Source organism: Falco punctatus (assembly GCF_963210335.1).
Source record: "Falco punctatus genome assembly, chromosome: 1".
NCBI lineage: Eukaryota > Metazoa > Chordata > Aves > Falconiformes > Falconidae > Falco > Falco punctatus.
In genome coordinates, this window is record NC_137580.1 from 123,311,885 (window position 1) to 123,332,624 (window position 20,740).

General features: G+C 40.9%; 1 protein-coding gene across 6 annotated transcripts in view; it reads right to left on the reverse strand.

Annotated features, from left to right (window-relative positions):
• The window catches only part of TEX2 (testis expressed 2), a 57,909-nt gene that overhangs the window by 28,452 nt on the left and 8,717 nt on the right, over positions 1–20,740 (reverse strand). For 4 of the 6 annotated variants that reach the window (XM_080376784.1, XM_080376782.1, XM_080376780.1 and 1 more), the window contains one exon: positions 1,330–2,984. In XM_080376784.1, the coding sequence (XP_080232910.1) occupies positions 1,330–2,958 (1,629 nt within the window). In that variant the 5' untranslated portion in view covers positions 2,959–2,984. Of the gene's footprint in view, positions 1–1,329; positions 2,985–7,237; positions 11,287–11,323; positions 11,514–12,963; positions 13,077–20,740 lie in introns of those variants that run through there. The other 2 variants (XM_080376783.1, XM_080376779.1) reach the window with 2 other exon arrangements.

A 20,740-nucleotide genomic window follows, 5' to 3' on the forward strand; every position in this document is an offset into this window, starting at 1 on the left:
TGTACATGTTAAGCAGCAGATAAATCAGTTGGGCAGACAGGCGTGTTCAGTTTGCATCTGCAACAGCAAATAAAGACCACCACTCACACCGTTCAAAATAAAGGGAACACCAAGGTAGCGCCAGGGCTGGGTGTGCAACTGCTGCCTGTATTCAGCAAAAGTTGGGGTTTATGCCCTGTTTCTCTAACTTTTCAGTTACCTAAAGATACATGAGATTAGCTATCAATACACTACACATTCTACAGCTTATAACCGATACCATCTCAATTTCAATTCATGCAACCCGTGTGTGGTTGCATGCACACACAACTGGAGATGCACCTTCAGAAAGCTCAGGATGGATTTAATATTTACACAACTAGAAGAAAGCATTCACAAATCCTCTGATAAGCAAGTGATACCAAGTAAAGGTCGTACCCACTGTCATTCCGAAATACTTCTGCTGCGCATCAGAAACTAGCAGATGCTTTATTGTTCAGAATTCTGTAACTGGGAAAATATTACTTTAATTCACCACAGATAGAGATTAGGAGAGGCAGGACAGGGACAAGATGGACAAAGCCACTCAGGCAACTGAGTGGCTGCATGGATCACAACCGGACAGACAGCAACATGCCAGGCGTACGAAGTGACAGCAACCTGCAGCATCTGTACAAGAAGTGGAGATGGGGAAGGGCAAAGAGGAGGGAGGATAAATTTTCCAAAAGCTTGATTTAAACCCCAGCTCTCAGGCACACACTGTACCAAACTGTAATCCATATTATGAGTACAATATTCAAGACAGCAGCACGCAGAACCACAGACAACATAACCCATTAGTACGTCCCTTTCATCACTCATTACTCCTCCCATTCTCATTAGCTAACATTTGAGGAGAATCCATATGCTATCTGCACTTCACTTGAACACACCACTTTAGAATCTGCTTTGACTGAGCAGACAAGACAAATTACTGCCTAGACAGTAAAATATCCCATCTCCCAAGATGGGGCTTCAAGCACAAATATTATTTTACACACTAGACTTTGACGCTACTTGCTCTCAGTAGTTCAGCTGGATCATTTCAAACCCATCAGCAAAACCATTTGCCCTTTTATTTTTGAAGCAATTCTGGTTTTTTACTAATTCTTAAGGACACCAAAGTCTTACATATTTCTTGGATATGAAACCGTTTGTGCCCCTGCCAAAGCTACCTGACCCTAAAACATTACTCTTATTTACAGAAGGGGGATAATTCAGCTCATTTACACTTTCAGAATAAGTCTAGTCTACTACTTCTGCCCAAAGTAACACACACACAGACACACACACAAAACGCCATGACCTCACCTTCAGTATTTCAGGTTCTTTGATGTCCAGAGCTCCTGTATTCCATCGCTTTTTCATACTTCTATGCAACGTGAGATATTCACGAGTACGTGGAGTAAGAAGCCAAATCACACAAACAGCTATCATAAATCCAAGAGCCATTCCAAATAATAGTCCACTTAAGTAGCCAGGGAGAGGGATAATAAAGTAAGCATAGACTAACAGCGTGAAGAAGTATAAAGTTTTCACTGGTATTTTAGGCTGTTGCACATCTGGATTATTTTCATCTTCACTACTGAGCATAGTACCATTGTCCTCAGTCATCTCGGGATCGAGCAAAGTTTCAGCAGGTTTTTCAGTTTTGCTTTCATCCTCTAGCAAGGAGAAGTCTTCAGAATACAGTTCACAAAACTCCTCATCCTCTCTGCTTGCTAGTGCAGACAACGAACACTTTTCAAGTACGAGTGAAGTTTTCGAACTCACGTCCTTTGTGCTTGCAGACTGAGAGGTTTTGGTCTCCGTCTCTTTTGCATGTTCCTCAGCCACTTTCGACTGATCATTCTTATTCAGGTGAGAGTCACTTCCATAGAAGTCCCCTTCAGAATCACATTCTTCTTCCTTAATGCTGTAGTTGTTATTGCTTTCCAAATGGCCATTCAAACTGGAAAGGTTCGAGAGTTCTGAAGCACTTGAAGATAAGGCTTTGGGCCTGTGGCTACCACCTTCGTCACCCATTATTTTACTGAGCAGCTGAAAAGGCTCATAGATTACTTCAGAAAGGCGTCTTTTAGTATCTTCAATTTTAGCCTCCATTTCAGGTACTTTAAAAAAGGAACGAGTGTCGGAGGGAGATGTTAATGGAGAGGAGGGGGCAGTTTTGGAGTCACCACCTGCGGCTCGAGGCTGAGTGAACTGTTTGAACAGATGCAAGTTCAGTTTCGAGTCGGGTGGCCTGTAAGACACAGCTTCAGATTCTTGTTTAGAAGTGTCTGTAGACAGAGATTTCACTAAGGTTTTCATTAACTGTCTATGTCGCATTGGTGGGGTGGGTTCTTTTGGTTCCACATCTGTTGAAAGGGACTTGACTAAACCCTTAAAAGGCTTTGAACTAGAAACCGTGGATGATCCACTAGAGCAGACAACTGATCTGGAAGGGGATGAGGATGGGGAAGACGACAGGCTGGATTTCTGTTCCACAGGTGGTGATGCACCTGACATGCTAACTGTATGACATGAGTATGACGATGGAGACAAGGCTAGTGGCACTGCAGTGAATACTTGGGATGTGGAAGGGGAATCCAACAGCTTTACAGTCTCTGCAGCTGGCAGAACTGCAGGAGATGAGGACAGCAGTGATGCAGAGTTGGCCACGTTAAGCGAGGTAGCTGGACCAGAAAAATCATGGCCGGTATGCTCAAAGCAGAGGTCTTCCTTGGCTTCAAGTGCTGTTACAATGCTTTGGTCATCTAGTTCCTCATCGAGAAATTCCTTAAACTCCTCTTCCTCCTCTTCTTCCTCCTTCCCAAATGCAGAGAAATGAATAGTGATGGTTTCTCGGGAGACAGATCGTTGGACCTGCACTTTTGGTGCCGACTGCTTTGAGGACATTTCACCAGTTTTCTCTGCATGGCTACTGTTCTGACTTGTCATTGCAGGTCCCAGAGATGTGTCAGAGTCTGCAAAGAAAACGCAGTACTATGTTAAACACATTTTTCCCCCTTCTAACACCCTTATTTTCAAGCATTAAGCCAAACACAAGAGATAGGTCACATGCAACAGGTCAGTCAGTTGAAAATTAAAAGCCTCTGGACACTCTTGATCTCACTGGATTTAAAGCTGTCTAGTCAAATTATAGACTTGTACTAAAGAAATTGACGGTAGATTTATTTCATCACCGAAAACGTATCTGTATTTTAGTTAATATCCCTTTCACATCTGCTAAACTACCTCATTCTTACTGTCACCAAGTGCAAAAATAGATTCAAAGAAAGACAAGGAGAAAAACATGCTCAGGACAACTGGCAATCATGGACAGGCGTGGAGAGCGTTAGACCCTCTCAGATGATCTTGAAGGAACAATCTGACACAATTTTAGGTAGGAAAAAAACAACCCACACGAGAAAACAATAAGCAGAAGACACTTATGCTCCAAATTACAGATCTAGGTTACTGTTTGCTAGTTAACATATTTCCACATAGCACAGAATGGTGATATTAAGAAGTGCTGTGCTGTTAAAATTGCCTTCAAGTGTTCTAAAATGATAGCTCATCTCTCATGCACCTTCCTGCTTTCTCCACTAGATGCATTTTTGGGTTCAAGACCCTTCTCACCCCAGGATACTGCAATTCTTCGCTAACTCTCAGTTCCTTCTACATAAAATAATCAGTGCTTTCTATTTCTTTTAAACAAAAGAAAGTTGAAACTCAAAGGAAGGTCAGAAATATGTAAAAGTCTTCATGTGCGGGACAGTACCTCCTCTTGTATACCTGTTTGGTCTATAGGAAGTAGAGATTTAAATTGTGTTTTATCATGCCTGTTACCATGGTTTATGATTGGACTCTATCACACATTTAAACATGCTTTTCCAAACTAAATGATTCTATGAAGCCTTTGTCTTTCCAGGTTTTGCAAGCTATGGACAAACAATCAGGATACACAATGGTCCAGTAACTGCAGGCAAAACAGAGTACGACTGGACAGAACTTCGTTATCCTCCCAAATTCTACAACTAGAATTCTACAACAACCGAATTCTACAACAATTCTACACCCCTCACAGACGTACTGTAGCAGAATCCCAGTACAGCAAGATGAAGTAGCTTCAAACACTTCAGTAACGGACTGCATCCACTAACTGTTGTCAAAAAGACGTCAGACTTTCACAGATAGAGCATGTTTGAGATCTACCTCAGATAACATATATACCCAAAGAATTTATTACTGCTAGCAGTTTTGTTGTAAGAAAGTACTTTAGCAGAAGCAGCCGTTCTTCTCACTGATACAGCAATAGTATTTTTGAAACCACTGATGCCTGCTCACATGGGTGCACGCAGACTGCTGTAAATGGAATAGATACACCAACATACCTGCCTTTGACATCAGTTATATCTACATGTTATCTCAAGCATTTTATTGACCAAGAAAGTGGACTTTGCATATATTTACACGGAGAGGAAATATCACACATTTAAAGCAAGGCACTGGTGACCACACACAAAGATCGATCTGGAATTACAAGATTAGCCCAGCCTCCCCGGCTCTGAGGCAGCACTTAATCTTCATTATCAAGACAGCAAGTTTACCACTTCAGTAACTGAATTATTTTTCAGAAGCTGTTAAAATGCTGTAATCAAACTGTCAAGCTGAATTAATGAGAGGCCCTTGCTGACGTTTAAAGAGCAGTTCAGAAGAATGAGGATGTGGTGGTGAAGAAATGTGCACTTCACAAGCAGTTGTGATATCACATTGTACTATCCAGCAAGCCAGTGCCACCTGTTTGCCATCATCTTCCTACTAAAGGTTGTAACCCTTTACACTTGCTAATGGAGCTGTTCATGAAACATTTCTTAACCTGTCAGTAAAATGAGCTGGGTTAAACATTTTAAAACCACAGTTGCCACCCAGCTCATCCAGTAATGTTCGAACAGAAGCGACTATCTGTCCACAACTTCCTACTCACTACAGTTGTCCATGTTATGGCTCCTAAATTGTTGACTCATTTATTCCTTGCTTCTTCTAGCATTTGTGTGCTTCCAATCAGGTTGCACAGAAGGAGCTCAACTCTACCCTGCACCATGCAAAGCTGCCAGAAATTTTAATTTCAGTTTTCAGTCCCAGTCCTGCTGCATTCGTCAGGGAGCCAGCTGGGGTTCAAAGAACCAAAAGCAGCTTTCAGACCTCAGTCATGCTTTTGACTGACACCTAACTATTTTTCTGACAAACTGCTTGAGGAAAAATTCTGTCTCAAGATCAGCTTCAACTTCTGGCTTCAGCATTTATCATGGAACTGTTTTCTTCTGTCCCTCCCCAAAAATCCATCTGACACATCCAAGTAGCACTATTAAATGGAGAACTCCCTTTCAGCAATGCACCTCCAGCCCACTCAGGGCTCAGCAGTTACCTTTCCTATTACATCTGTGGGTTAAGTAGTTATTTACCCCAACAGTCAGAATTCTCAGTTATTCAGAAGTTTAGATATGCATTTATCAATCATATGTATATATAACTTGGTGAGCGTTACAGTCAGTAAGAAACTTGGTCTTTCATTTCCCTGTTGGATTAGCACACTTGGGAACCACCAGCACCATGCTTCCTATGGGCACAGTTTATCTCATGTAGTTCAAACTGCAAATGTCCCAGTTTTTTAGACAAATGCACCCAAATTTATTTTGGAGAGAGAAAACACTCCTACCGGAGAAGATATGTATCCAACCCTATTTCCACTTCCCTAGTGCTGGGCCATCAGCTATCATGCATCTGCAGCATTTTGTGCCAGTTGTAAAAATGCAAGACTAGCAAACCAAAATTTGAAAGTACAAAAACCACTACACATATTCCAGGTTATAAGGAAGGAAAAAACAAGACGACGACAAAAAAACAACACAAGAGCTGCACTTGCACATAATGCTGTTGGCATCAGCTTGAAATGTCTGACTCTTTCTCTTCTGCCCATTCAGCACTAACTGCGTATCAATAATATTTTTCTCCTGTGTTGCTAGATTCACTACTCCCCCACCTCCAAATAACATTCCTAGTGTGTTATTTTTGATCAGCTACAAATTCATGGGTTTGGTTTGCTCTTTAGCACACTGTGTTTACACTGTACAGTTAATTACCTTGTGTTTAAACACCAGTTGCCATGTTGTGCTAATGCAATGCTAATTACCTGAAGCAGATGAAGTTTACTTGCACACACCAAATACACTGAAAAAAAGATTTCACTGCTTACTGAACAAGTGAGGGGTCTTTTTACATCATGATTAAGTAGTTAACACAAAAAGGAAGGAAATTCTTGATTAGCCAATATCTGTCTACTCTTAAACTTATTACTACACTATGAATTATGTCTTATAAAAGCACATTCTTAAATGCACGATCAACAGGGCAGCAGCAAAACATTAACATAAACCAACTGCCTGCACTTTGGCATCCTCAGCCCATGACTTACAAGAAAACTCTGAAGCATCCAGCGCCCAAAATCTGGCCCAACTGATATTTCTGTTGAGGGGACTCGTTTCTAGGAACAGCCATTCCTATTCGGCCAAACAGTAATTTTTAGCCACCTTTGATCTTGCTGGAACTTTCTAAGTCAACCCTGTTTACAGGTGGGGTTTGCTGCCAGGCAGTTCATGCGTTTCCCAAGCACAGCTGTTCAAAGCTGTATCTTGTACCAAATCTTCAAACAATTGGTATATTTAAAAAAATATTGTACAAATAGAGGAGAAATGCTGTAACGCTATTTACTTAAGAGAGCACACGCGTTTTGGCTAACAGTAGGTATTTCATTACAGGCATTCTGCATATCAGTTGGGATTACAGCAGTAGCTCTCTCTCTACATTATTCCAAGCTTTTAACAACTCTTAACACCCCTCAACACACCAGATACCCTACTAAGCTCCCCCATCCTGTGTTTGTGGGGGAGAAATTTACCCCTGTTCTGGGTAGACCCATGTTTCCAATCCATTCCTGAGCACAAATTCTCTTTTTTATTGCAAAGGATTTGGTGGCTGGGTTGTGGGTTTTTTTTCAAAGTAGATGTTGAAGCTTTTCCATAGAGAATACAACAATAGCATCCCTGACTTCTGCTGCTGCTACTGCTACTGACAGCTCTTCCCCTAGGTGTTCCATTTTGGTAACAAAGATATTTCATCAGATACTTGAACCATATGTTTTTATCCCTTAAATCATTCTAACAGATTCACTTCTTACTGATTTTCAGCTGTGTTTTCCTCACTCGTTGCTCCTTTTTCAGCTCCTCTCCCAGCTGTTTGAAGACCTGGCGCTCCCAGCCGGGTCTCGCTGCTTGAAGAGGCACGGTTCCAAACCCACTGCTTGCAGAGGACACCGATACTTGCAGAAACATAGGTTTTCATTGATCCTTCTTTTGAAAGCCACACTGCTCCCACCTTCTCTGGCTGCCACTTTAGGGTTTTTTTTTCTGGTTATTGCTGATTCTCAAGATGCAAGGTATCAGTTTTATTTATGTGGCAGGCAAGCCTGAATAATAATCTTAGATCCTCAGGCTTCAAATGATTCAAAACATTAACTGGAAGGGAAGGAGGCTGCTGGGAAAATAATTCCTTTCCCCCAAAGGTCTGAACTTTGGATGCTTTTGCAGGGTGGAACGAGAGAGCTGCCACTTGCAGTTCTTACATTAAGGCACTGCACCCCCATCACCCACACAACAGCAGTTTATAATCCTCACCTACAAGCACTGCTTTTAAAGCGCTACAACAACAAGAGACAGCAAACCAGGCCAACAGTGCAGGGCAGGCTGCCTGGGAATAGACAGTATTCCTTGCCCAGCCCTGCCCCACTGGGCGGCCAGGCAGCGTGGCACAGGAGCTGAGGACGGGCTTTTACCCAGATGACAAGAAGTCCCCACCACGCCGTGACGCAGGGGCTGACAGACAGGGACACCCCGGGAGAGACCAGGTGTTGGGCAGTGCTGGGTCAAGTCAGGCCATGACACCCTCTGCAACATGTGCCCTTATCTACACGAGGAATGACTAATTGGGAATGTTTACAGCAACAGCCAAGCAAGCAACCCATCCTTTTGCCCAGCAGCATAAACAGCCTTCCCCAGGAGTGCAAACCCTCTTCCTTTTCCCTGCAGCGGACAAACCCACACCCCACCCTACATGAGGTGACAGAAGAGCTACAGAAGATTGTACATTGACACACAGGACCACCCTAATGCATTAAGTCACTGTTCCCAAACCAGGCTAGAAGCATGCCAAATCGTCCTGTTTGGGAGTTCCTGCACAAGCCAATGCGATCTGAAATTAGTATTTGCTCTCAGAAATTATAGATTCCACTTCATTTACTAAAGGCCTAGCCAGTATCTTCCTTCCAGCACTGGGAGATATGGAAGGACTGTTCTTATTCTTTATACTTACTTAAAATAAACAGAGCTCTCGGCATCAGATAAAACTTCTGTTAAGAGCTAGAGGCCTTTACTTCAGGTGCTTCAAAACAAAGCACAGTATTATTGATCCTTACCAATGACAGTCTTTATTTAAAAAGTGCTTTATATCATCGGAAGTTTGTATCTCCAATAATCTGCAACCACTACTTTGCCACAGCAGTTGTCTAGAAAGTCAGTTCCCACTTCGCCCAGAACGACCTCACTGAAGCAGAGCGCACAGCTAGCAGGACATTATCAGTCACGTAAATTTCCATCTCCTTCAGCAGATTTATATCATAAGAGACAAAAAATGATACAAAACCCAAATTTCAACATCCTTTCCTATACCCATTCAAATTTCTATGTACGACAAATTAAACTCCCCTGGCACCTCCACAAGCTAATGTATTCCATGGTTAACATCTCTTATTCCTTTTACATCCACTATTCATTACTTCTAAATGAACTACATAGCCAGTGTTGGTAATTACCACCATACAATAGCCCTGTGAGATCTTCGTGTCAGGGATCCAGTTACCTCGCCTGAAGATAATACTTTAAAGCTCACTTTGCAACAAGAGTAAGAAGTTTTGTTTCACCTTTCAAGCTCACAGAACTGGATTTCAGACACAGAAGGAAATCCCAAACCTGTTTTAAATCTAAGCACAGAAATGACAAATTTTATGTCCAGTACTATTAAAAGACTACAGTCCACTGCGTTCAACAGAATTCAACACTAGGACCAGAAGCAAAACAGATGATGCCCCCCACTAGGGACTATAATATACACACACAGACCTTCCACAGCATGGACCTCTAACGGAGGTCAACCAGGTTATCACGACCAAGCCGGTCAACGGCTAAAATACCTCCAACCAGTTTGTACAAATGCTTTCAAGGTAAGAATAATCCAAATTTAAATAACCAGCGCTTAGATATGCTTAGGGATACTTAAATGAAAGATCTTAAGATTTTTAAGTATTGTTAATGAGATGATACTTTTAATGAAAAATATAAACCTATCAAAAAGACAAATAAGAGGGCTTGTTTACTGAAGTCTAGGACAGAAAGGTCAAATAAAATTGCAAGGGCAACTAAGGAGTCTTCAAAATTACTGGAATTTTTTTGAAGACAGGCACCGCTAACAAGGTCCTTAATACAAGCCTGTATTTACAATGCTTCAAAAATAATTTTAAAATGGTTTAACATTAGCTAAGCGAGTCTATTCTATATTAACACTTTCCCCAAAGAAAGGTCACCTACCACATTAGTTTCTTTGTCTTCACCAATAAAAGATTAATTGTTATTCTTTCCTAGTCTCCTTCCGTGACACATCACTTACACCAAAAACTTCATAAGGCTGCACTACAACAGTACATTTTGTGTTTGACAAACACAAAAATGTCCAGAAACTCAGAAAAAATTAACTTCTTCCTATTTAATGCTTTTCTGAAGACTGTGAAGCGACATTTACAAGAAATTGAACATTTCCCCTAACAGAAAATGAAAAGAATTTAAATCAAGGTTTACAACAAAACAAGGAATAACTCATAGAACACTGAACAGTGGACAGAGAAGAGTCACTTTATTTTGCTACATATTGTGACATTTATTCTTTTCAAAAGAACATACAGAAGCACAGAAACGCCAGTTTCCTGCAAAGAGAATGACGCGCAGTTGCAGGACAGGCTCCTCGTCCCCCTGGCACGGTCCCGAGGGGACCCAGCTCCAGCAAAGCAACATGCATCAGCGCTAGGTTAAGACCAGGGCAGCAGCAGCTCCGCCCCAGTGTGAGACAAAAGAGCGGCTAGCAGAACATGCCCAGGGTAGCCAGCGCAGGGCTTCCAGGCTGCCAGGGCTGGGAGCTGGAACCTGTCAACGCCAAGGCAAGAAGGACTTCTGCGGTTTGACAAAGCTGCTGGCACGCCCAGACAGAGGTTCCTGCCTTGCCATCGTATCAGCGTAGCACTCTTCAGTTGCTATAGGTCTAATTTTATTTTTCAACAGAACTGCTTGTGTGAAATTCAAGGGAGAAGCTGGAAGAGTATGGTGCGAGTATCGGTAACGTTAGCTAGAAGCTGAGTCCCAAAACTGGTTCTTAATGTGCAGCTCTTCAAGAACTCAATTTCAACAAAACCTCCACCAACGGTTGTTTCCCAATGAACTGCAATACTACTGGTGAAGCTCCTCAATACCCCGACCATTTTAAGTGTTAGTAAACCACTGTGAAAAGAACTGTTCTAACGGGAAAGAGCTGCTTTTACCATATAGTCAACTCATAAACTACAATACATTTTTTTCCAGATTACTCACTTTCAGTAACTATTCCTCTGCTCTTTGCAGTAGATTCAAACTGCACCAGAGTGTAATTTCATTAAAGAACATTTACACCCAGTCGGCACATAGAGAACAAATAAAAATTCTAGTACATTATACTTTCTTCATTCACATGTTCGCCTCCTATGAACTACTTTATTCTTCTTTATTTATCACTCATAATTGCAAGCAACAAGTAGCATCATTTCCTTCCAACACACTCAACATTAAACAGTTCAAAGGGACCTTTTACTTTACTAGTTCCCCAATTCCCACAACAGAACAAAACAAAATAATAACAAAACTACAACCAAATCCCCTCTCCCTCCCTCCATCACAGATTTTGGAGATTTAGTCATTTCCTCTATCATGTACTGCTGTCTTTAAGAAGTAGGTTCAAATACTTATTTTTCCAGGTAACTAGTTGCTGGCATCAAAATTACCCAAAAAACTAATTTGGTCGTGGGTGAGATGAGGAATGCCTCAGAAAAACAAAGGTTTACAGACTTAGATCTGAAACTGCTGCAGTAAGGGATTTAGAAATAAACACACTAAAACCAGAGCATACTCACAGATGGAGAGGCAAACTTTTGTCACAGTCTAAAGCCAGCTTTTTCCACTTTCCTCTTCTTAAACTGCTACACTACAATGGCTGAAGCACTCTCTTCAGAGTCACTCTTACACGCCAAAGGGGAGTAAAAAAACCACTGGTTCATTAGCAATCCTGAGCAATAAATATATAACTGCTGCATTTGTTCTCTTCTGAAAGGGAGGAAAGACTAAATCAGAATTTGCTGGTGCTGCAGAAGTTCTGCATCTCGACAGAAAACATTATTACAGAAATAAAACATCAAAAGCTTACTCAAAAAATTACGTCCTATCAAGAGGGTAAATGGTGAGGTGGCATATAAAACTATGTAGCATTGTAACTCTTATCTTGGTGGAAAGGAAAAAAAAAAATCAAGTCGTCATTAATCTGATGAAAGATTATCTAAAACCTCTGTGGATTAGTCCACAGTTGAAAATGCTGTCCACATAACTGATTAAATGAAACGTCACTATACAATCTTTAGGGGAAATTTTGACAGAGTGACTTATAGAAAAGCATGTTTCCAAAATGAAGTAAAATAAGCTGCCTTGAATCCTAAATTAAAAAAGGCTTATCAGAAGTGTATTACAGGCTCATTTTTCCCAACAATTCAAATGCGCATCAACAGGTAAAACTACCTACAGGTAGCAAGTGAGCCTTCCAGGATTTTTTTATTATTATTTTTTTGTTAACAGTTACGTTCATTTCACTAAAAAAAAAATATCAGGCAATATTCACAGCAACCGCGAAGTTAAAACAACTATCGTATACCTTCATATGAAAACAGCAAAAAAGGTATTAAAAATATGCTTGTCCACATGAAGTTTAACACAGACGAGCAGCACCACTTAATAACTCAAACTCTAGGTCCCCATGTAAAATGTAGTTATGAAAGATCTTTTAAAAAAGGAATGGAATCCACAGATTTACAAACCATACTCCATAGGTATCTAAAGAGGTAATTTTTTTCAAAATATTTGTAATGATTCATCAAATATTCTATTTCATATATACAACCTTCATTCTAATTTCATGTTTTGTAGAGGATTAGCATGGAAGGTGCTGCTTCAAGGCTTTTTTACCCAACAGGACAAAACACAGTACACAATTAATGGTTTCCTTATTTCTGAGAGATGTTTTCAACATTAGAGAAAGGGGTATTCTCTGGTTTAACTGAAAAAGACTAAAGCATTTAATAATTGAAAGTATTTAGCTTTGGACCAAGCATGTATCCCTAAGCAGCGAGGTAGTAACTCTTAAAAAAATAACAAACAAAAAACCAAAAACCAAAAAACCACAGAACCATGATAGACCAGTGATGCCGCATATTCCACACCGTCACAAAGGCAGAGCAGGGAAGAGGCACAAGGGGTGGGGAATCTTTCCACTCAACCTCGCACACACCAGCTCAAACAAGTGGAGTAGCTTTGCAACACTGCACGACACTCCACGAGCCCTCTTCTCTACCAGCAAAGTCCTTACAGCTTCATTGTCTGCAGGACTTTTTGCCACCCTGCAGTGCCACACGCCTGTGAATGCACCTTCACGGGTGTATTGGGAATGGATGGGTCAACACGTTTCAGCTAAGAGAGACGTCTATGCTGTCGTCTGCGGGCTACTCACACTGACGTCTGCTGGGTTTCTACCAAGGTAACCTCAGCCTGAAGCAGCACGTTATCTCCAGCTCTTCCAACTCAGCCACGTCATTGCTGCTGCCTTTACAACCATGCCAGACCCTGTGAGAATTGCAAGAAATACAGAATTCCCAGAGAAATGTAGATGACTTCACATGCCTAGTGCCTTGGCATGCCCCAGGCACAATGCAGTCATTATGCCATGATTATCTGCTTTCTGATCTTTCTCATCCTCCAGCTCTGGTGGTACTTGATTTCAACTTTTGGATCCCCAGGCAGTTGGCAACAAAGCAAAACCAGAACAACGAATCAAAGCAAGGCTACTTTCAGAGAGCTTGAACTGTTTATGGGAAGGGGGAGGGCTACAGCCGCATTTAACACAAATAAACAAGTATGCATACCTAACTAGAGAGGTAGTTGTACTTCATGTACTACACATGAAAATTCATTAACCTAAGGTACCTGAAAATACATAGCAAGCTACAACTATTAACACAGGGAACTACTGTTAGAGGGCATATTGATTACATTTGCCTCTCATCTACCCAAGGAAAGCAAAAAGTGCCTTTGATAAATGCAGAAAATGCATTCCAGATAGAAAAGAACAAGATTTTTCAGAAGTTTTTGCAAGCACAATCCCCAACCGGGTCCAAAGGACAGAAAAGCTTAGGGAAAGGTCAATAAATAGGACTTCGTAACATTCAACTCTTTGCAGAGTTGCATTCCAGTCTGACTTTTAGGTTGAATTACTTTTGTCCCACCACTTCTCAGACTGTTCTGCAAGGTTTCTTAAAAGAATTGCTCCCAGCACTCAGAGGCAGTCCCACCAGCAGCTCTGTGCCATTCATTCCGCAGTCTTGCCTGTCATTCGGTTCCATGAAAAATTAATGGAGAAAGGTATCGCCAGCATTCCCTACCACCTGGAAACTGCAAAGGCAAGAAACGTAAATCAGCACCACATGAACAAAAAAGCTCTTCATGATCTGATTTTGGAAGGAAATGGCTTATGGACTACATTTCCAGACTCCTCAAAGCCCTGAGCAGGTAACCACGTTATTTTGAGGTTTATTATTATTATTAGGAGGGTGAGAAAAATTTTGCTTTAACTTGCCTCACTGAAGAGTAGTGTTCACACAGCACTTTGGACAAGTAAGACCGTACAGAATCACTGACTTCTTAAGACGGCAATAGCAAAGACTAAGAGATGAGTTAAACCAGCTGAAAAATCAAACGTCCCATCTTATGCTAGCAAGAAACATGCAGAGATCATAAACCACTAACAACAGCTTCTATGCTTTAAATTCCTTTAACTTCTAATTCATAGAAGGATAACAAAATGTAAAGTCAACTCTGAAGAAACCTTGTCCTAAGAATAGCAGGAAAACAAAATGTCAAACTTGAAATAGGCAAGTACCAGACATTTCTCTCTGCTTAAGGCAACATTCATCTCATTTCATTCAGATTTATGTCCAGCTCAAATACCTAGAAACCAAAATGCAAGAGTTCAGCAGCACTGTAGCTTTCCAACTGGATGATGCAGTATAGAATGATGGGGACAGGAGAACATCCAAGATACCAAAATTTTCCCAAGACTGAAACAGAACCTAGACAGCCTTTTAACAACCCAAATTTTTCCCATGCTAAAGACAAAATTTTGGCTTGTAAAACAAACAAACAAACAAAAAAACACACAACCAAAAAAACCAACCAAACAAACAAAACAGACCCAAAAAACTCCCTGAACAACCAAACACAAACCCAAATGCACAACACAGCAACACTGTTAAACATCACTGAGCAAAGCTATTAAGTGAGGCTTAATTAAAACCATTAGGACAGTCAACCCAGACTTTCCCAGCTTCCCAACTCACTATCAAGACATAAGGGGTCTTGGGTATTTTTCAACTTGTCCAAAAGCTTTTAGAGCCTTGCAGCCATCATATACATTTCAGTACAGTCTCTCAAAGATTAATTTTGCACTAGAGTGGTTTAAGCATTTTGTGATTTAAAATATTGGACTATGAGAGACAGACACGCAAAAAAACCCACTCAAGTGCACAGGGCTGAGGCAACCAAAAAATTCCTAGTCAATCTACTACAGTACATACAAAATCCACAAAAGTATGAATGCAAAAGAAGTAGAAGTATGTGGCAAAAGTATCCACATGTGATCTCATTTCAATTTTTCTTTTCATACAATATTTATAACTGTAAACAATTCAAGGTGTAAACTTACTGACAAGACACCCGCAGGAATCTTCCCTGGACTTTGTTACCCAGAATATGAAAGAGGTGCCTGCCAAACACAGGCTACTAAAATCAAAGCCACTAGCTTGATTTGTATTCTCCTCCATTTCTTGCATTAGACACAGAAGAGAGCAATAGTTAATGGGTCAGTTTAATGTATTAAAGCTTTCTGGTGGTTTGTTGTGTGTTTGGGGTTTTTTTCTCTTTTTTTCCCCCAAGAGCACCTGAGGTAACTCCTGCTTCTAAAAACTGTGATACATTTTAATTGCAACATATGATAGGTCAATCACAGATTGCCTGGCCTTTAACAGCTGCTTTACAGGCTTGACTGTTACTGAAATCAACTGAGTCAGAAAATTCTGAGCACCTCCCACAACATATTTTTCAACCCTAATTGCTAAGAAACTATGGCAGGTAGATACATGAAAGAAAAAAACAGCTTCAACAGCAACCTGAGTTAACAGGATCATTTCACATAAAATTAGCTATAAAGATATCACATTTCTCATAAGGAAGAAGAACGTATACTGCGATGACAAAGTGATGGCCTTATGCACCTTAAAGCCCTTTTGTTCACGCCCCTCAGCAACAAGAATATGAGAGGATCCTTCCTACTCTGCTTTTCTCTCTCAAAACGTGGGTACTGTTAACACGCCTAGAAAGATAATTTGTCATGTCATACTCTCTTTTTTTTTTTTTTTTAGAGAGTGAAGATTGGGAAGACAACGAACAGTGCTCTCTTTTTTTTCTGGCAGCAGGGATCTACCCCAGCATGGTCTTTCACTGTATGAATCAGGCCACAAATGTTAAAAACACAGCACAAAACAATCAAAAAAGCAAAAAACCCCAAAGTTCAAGTTGGTTAACAGTTTTCTGAACTCAGTACTCCTTGAAAAGTGTTCTCACTGCCTCTGGTGAGAAGTAGTTTCCAAAGATCAATAATGCAGGAAAGAACACAGCCATTACTCATTACTCATTCTCTCTTAGCTCAGAAAGCAATTATTTGTTTCTGTACAGTATAATTCACTCATACAGCATGCAGACACAGACAGAGATCCTTATGTTAGTGGAAAGTAGACCTGAGGTAGACTAGTACAATGGGACAACATCTGTAAATGAAAATATTCCTCCAGGCCTCTTTAATTCAGAGATGCACATACTAAATTCTGATCAGCTACATATATAGCTGATGCTCCACGCACACAGATCTTACGTTTGCAAATGATAATGTAACTGTCTCCAGGAATTTCATCGGATAACCCCACAGGCTAAAAATTAAAAGGTCAGGAGGTGGGTGTCTTGTGGCAATGCATACCCTAATTGCCCAGTTGCCTGCTGAATTCATAACACAATATATATAAAAAAAAAGATATTAAAAACGTTTTTTACTGAATTTCTAAGAAGAATCCCAGTTCTGCTTTACATTCAAGTAGTATTCATGCAAGCTCTCCACTGTTGTTCTCCTTTGCAGTTATTTCCCTGTAATAAAGGGCTAAAATCTTTCCTTTCTCATCCTATGATATTTGCTATTCCATAACCAGGTATTATCAGTGTTACAGTTGTCCAGCAAATGCCTTTAGCACTGTAAAAGTTTCTACTATTGCAGACAGAAATTATGTCTATGGTCTCAACTACTTGGTAAAATAGGTAAGAACAAATAAACTCCACTGTATGTGGGTTACATTTTATGCATGCACATCCACAGAAAGAAGTGTCATTAAAGTAGTTTCAAGGAAATGAATTTTAGGTCATCAGTTTTCAGGTGTTGATTTGCTGGGAGATAAAAAGAACTGCAAAAGCCACCAAATGGATTCAAAAGAGCAAAGGGAAATAAGCGTCTTTGAGCCATATCCCGCCTTCTTCAATTACAGCATTATGCAGGCAATTCTAATTTCACGCACGTGGCAATGTTCTTATACACATGCTTAATAAATTCACCACGCATTTGTTTATCAAATAGAGTCATGCAGCTATAGAAGCTCTGAATTACATACAGCGTTAATAAGTTTGTGAGTGCATACATACTCACGTCCTCGTACATCACCACCCATCAGAGGCATGGCTGTTTAAGAGAGGCTTTTAATTGCTGAGGGAGGTCAAGCCAGAGAAGCCAAGCCTGGGTGGCAGCTACAGTTGTCCTCCAGGATACAGTGACAAAACCACAATGACTGGCGTGCGAGGAAGCTGCACCCATCCCTCAGAGCCGTCTGCGCCACGCTGCGTGCTACAAGGCTTTAGAGACAAGCCTGCTTGCTCTTTTGGGGAAACTGAAAAACACAGTACAAGTGGAAATCCAGGCATGGGACGGAAATCTTTTCACCTCGCATTCACCACCACACCACGAGACAAGCTCCTCTGTTCAACCAGGGAACAGCCTCCACACCCCCTCAAGAGTTCTCCTGAACTCCCTGAGGGAGTCAGAGGTGCGATCCCAACAGTCGGTGCCTTCTTGAACAGTGTGAGACCTGAACGGGTCACACAAACCCGCATTTGTTTGATTTGGGGTACTGGAACAACCCTGAAAAGCCACTGTTCGCACCGTACCTGTTCTGTGACTAGAAAGAAATTCGCAGGACAGTCAACCCATGGCAGTTTTCGCTGGTAAGTACACCACTTAGGGCATCTAGATGCAAAAATCAGATTTAAAAAAAATAATAACCTGAGAAAGTACTACACCACCACTCATGGTGCAGCACAGTGATTTACTCATTTTTTGTCATTTTAATTGTGAAGTTTTAGCTCAACAGAAAGAATAATAAATGTCTAGCTAGATTTTTTTAAAATCTGGCCAATAAATGAGAAAGCAAGGGCTCAAAAAAACGTTCAATAATCAAAAAACATCCACATCTCAAAGCTGCACATCAAAAGAAATCGAGATCCATACAACCAAATATTTATGCTCTTAAATACAACACACCTCTAAAAGAATCTTTTCAGACACTCGCAGAGTTTTCTAAAACTGCTAAGCACAGATCTTCAGCTCACTTATAGCCTCTAGACAGTGTTAAGGCATCTTGGAAAACTCAGCCTGTTGTCATAAAGGGAGTAATTTTGTAATTCAAGGGAATTACAAAACTGGAGATAGTTTGCACGCACAGAAAGCTGGTCCTTTCTACAGCCACGTCTCTTGTTATTCACTAAAATAACATAAAGAGAATAGTAGCAATTTTTCCCCCCATAAAAACACCTTTGTAAAGTTGTCACACGTTTGCTCAGAACATTTATTAAAGACCTGGCAAATCCTTTATTTAACTAGCATATTTCTGAGTTGACAGACGTTTCGGATTATCTCCTCCTGAGTTCTTCCCCCTTGTCCCAATTCATTTGTTTAATATTTCAAGTCAAGTTGAAAAGGAAGAAGTGTGAAAGCGATTAGACAAAAAGAACTGCTACTGAGAAAGTCTTGCAAAGATAAGCCTTATCAAACTTCACAGCAGCTACAAACAGGAGAAGAAACGTAGGGATCACTTTCATTTACCACAAAAATACGTTTATGTATGCGCTCAAGCCCAAACATTACACAAGAGTATTAGGAAAGAAAGTGAAGCCCCTCCAGGCAACAGAAGTTACAGATACGTATTAAGCAAGCAGAATGGAAATACCCAGCTTGGAAGGCGTCCAGATCAGAAATCTTAATCATGTATTGGCCACTCTGGGGCAAGGGGACAGGAACTAGAGGTGGGAGGTGACCGGTGGGCAGGCAGCGGGGGGTATGGAAAAGCTATGGGAACTCTGCGACTTGGTTGTGAGATTATCATGCTCGGCCTCATCTAGAGGATGCTCCCAGAAACCTGGCAGAGCCCCGTGCAGGCAGGTTCTCAATACTCAGAAGTTTCAGAAGAAAAGGAAACACAACACACTGCAACTAAAGTCAACAGGCAGAGCACGCCAAACTTAGATGACAACTTTCACTGTCTGCCTTTAGTATCACAAGCAGTATTTCCTCATGAAGCTACCACAGTCACAAGTGTCTGAGCATGACTATCTCCCTTCTTAAATAAGAAGCCTTATTTTTTGAGCCTGTCTGGGCTCATAAAAGAGACATTTTTATTTCCTCTGTCTTAATCCAGACCTCCAGCAAAACAAAACTCTCTTTGCAGCTCTCTAACTTCAGATTGGAACTTCACTGCAGCTCACAACAGCCTGCACCTACGTTTCATCCTCTGGCATCTGCTTTGAAATTCCCAGCATCAAAGGACACCGTAGCTTGGTTTGTGCTTTTATTTTTGCACCCTACAAACAAAACACATGAAATCCAGAGTAAGATCTAGAGTCTTACAGCTTTCAGTACTACTAAAACCCAATACTGCAATGTTTCAGACTCAAAACATCTCTTTTAGAAGAGATCCCCAGTTCCTGAATATGCATTTTCATACTCTTTTAAGCAATCCTCTTTCAAGCTTGACCATCCCCATCTTCTCACAGCTTCAGGACAGCAATCCCACATTGACAGGGTAAGTGGTCCAGGACATGCAATACGTTCACCAGCACTAAGGGACACTCTTCTGCAATGTTCCTGTCATCCAACACCAGTGGGGTCAGAGACCACAACAGTTTACAAACCACAGGGACACTAGGTAATGAATATTAAAGCCCAGTTCATATGACGATTCATTTGTGCTACTCTCCTGGCCTTTATGAGAAAACACCACTGTTTAACTATGTTTTATTGATCTTCTGTTATCCTTTGTCCATCAGTCACCTAGTCTTTTAGAACACTAACTTAAAAGCTGTGCTATATTATTGATTTGGACTTTGCACAGCAGAACAACACACCTTGCTGTCTGGAAAGGAGACAGTTAAATAGGAAAGAAAGCACACTGAGAGCTCAGAATTTTGAGAAGCAGCAAGGAAAGACAGGCAAGATCAGAGAATAAACCCTTTTTTACTACTATATTCTTTCTCATGTCTCTCCAAAGACACTTTAACAATTGGCTTCATCAGAGACAACAGTTCTGAGTATCCAGAGAAAAAAGATGACTGGTAAATAACCCAACACCTTAGAACTCCTATCCTCGCAGGGGGTGAAGCTGGAAGAAAGAACACCTGCAAAACTTACAGAGATTACTGCACACTGCCGATATTTCAGCCACTGTAATCTTCTCTGTTGTCAAAACTTGCTCCTCTGCTTCCTATTTCCCGGGATTTCCAATGGGGAAAGACTAGCCTTGGCTAACACAGAAGTCTCTCAGCAACTCCTCTCAGATGCCTTAATTGAGTAATTTCAATTTAAGGCACTTGCTTTTTATTTTCCAGAGATACTGGTTGTCAAGGACTCCATTAAAGAAAATGGTGATGCAGGCAAATACTGCATTACAGAACCGGTCTGATTGCAAGTCCTACACTACATGGGGCATACGGTTACTATGCTTGCCAAAAAGAGGGGATTTTGCTCTGTAAGCATACTCAAAACTCATGAAACTAAAGTTAGCATAAGGCAGCCTCCAGTGCAAAGTTACTCCAGTAAAGGACTTGTGTGAAAGAACCTAAGTATCATCTTAGAAGACTTAAAATTTCAT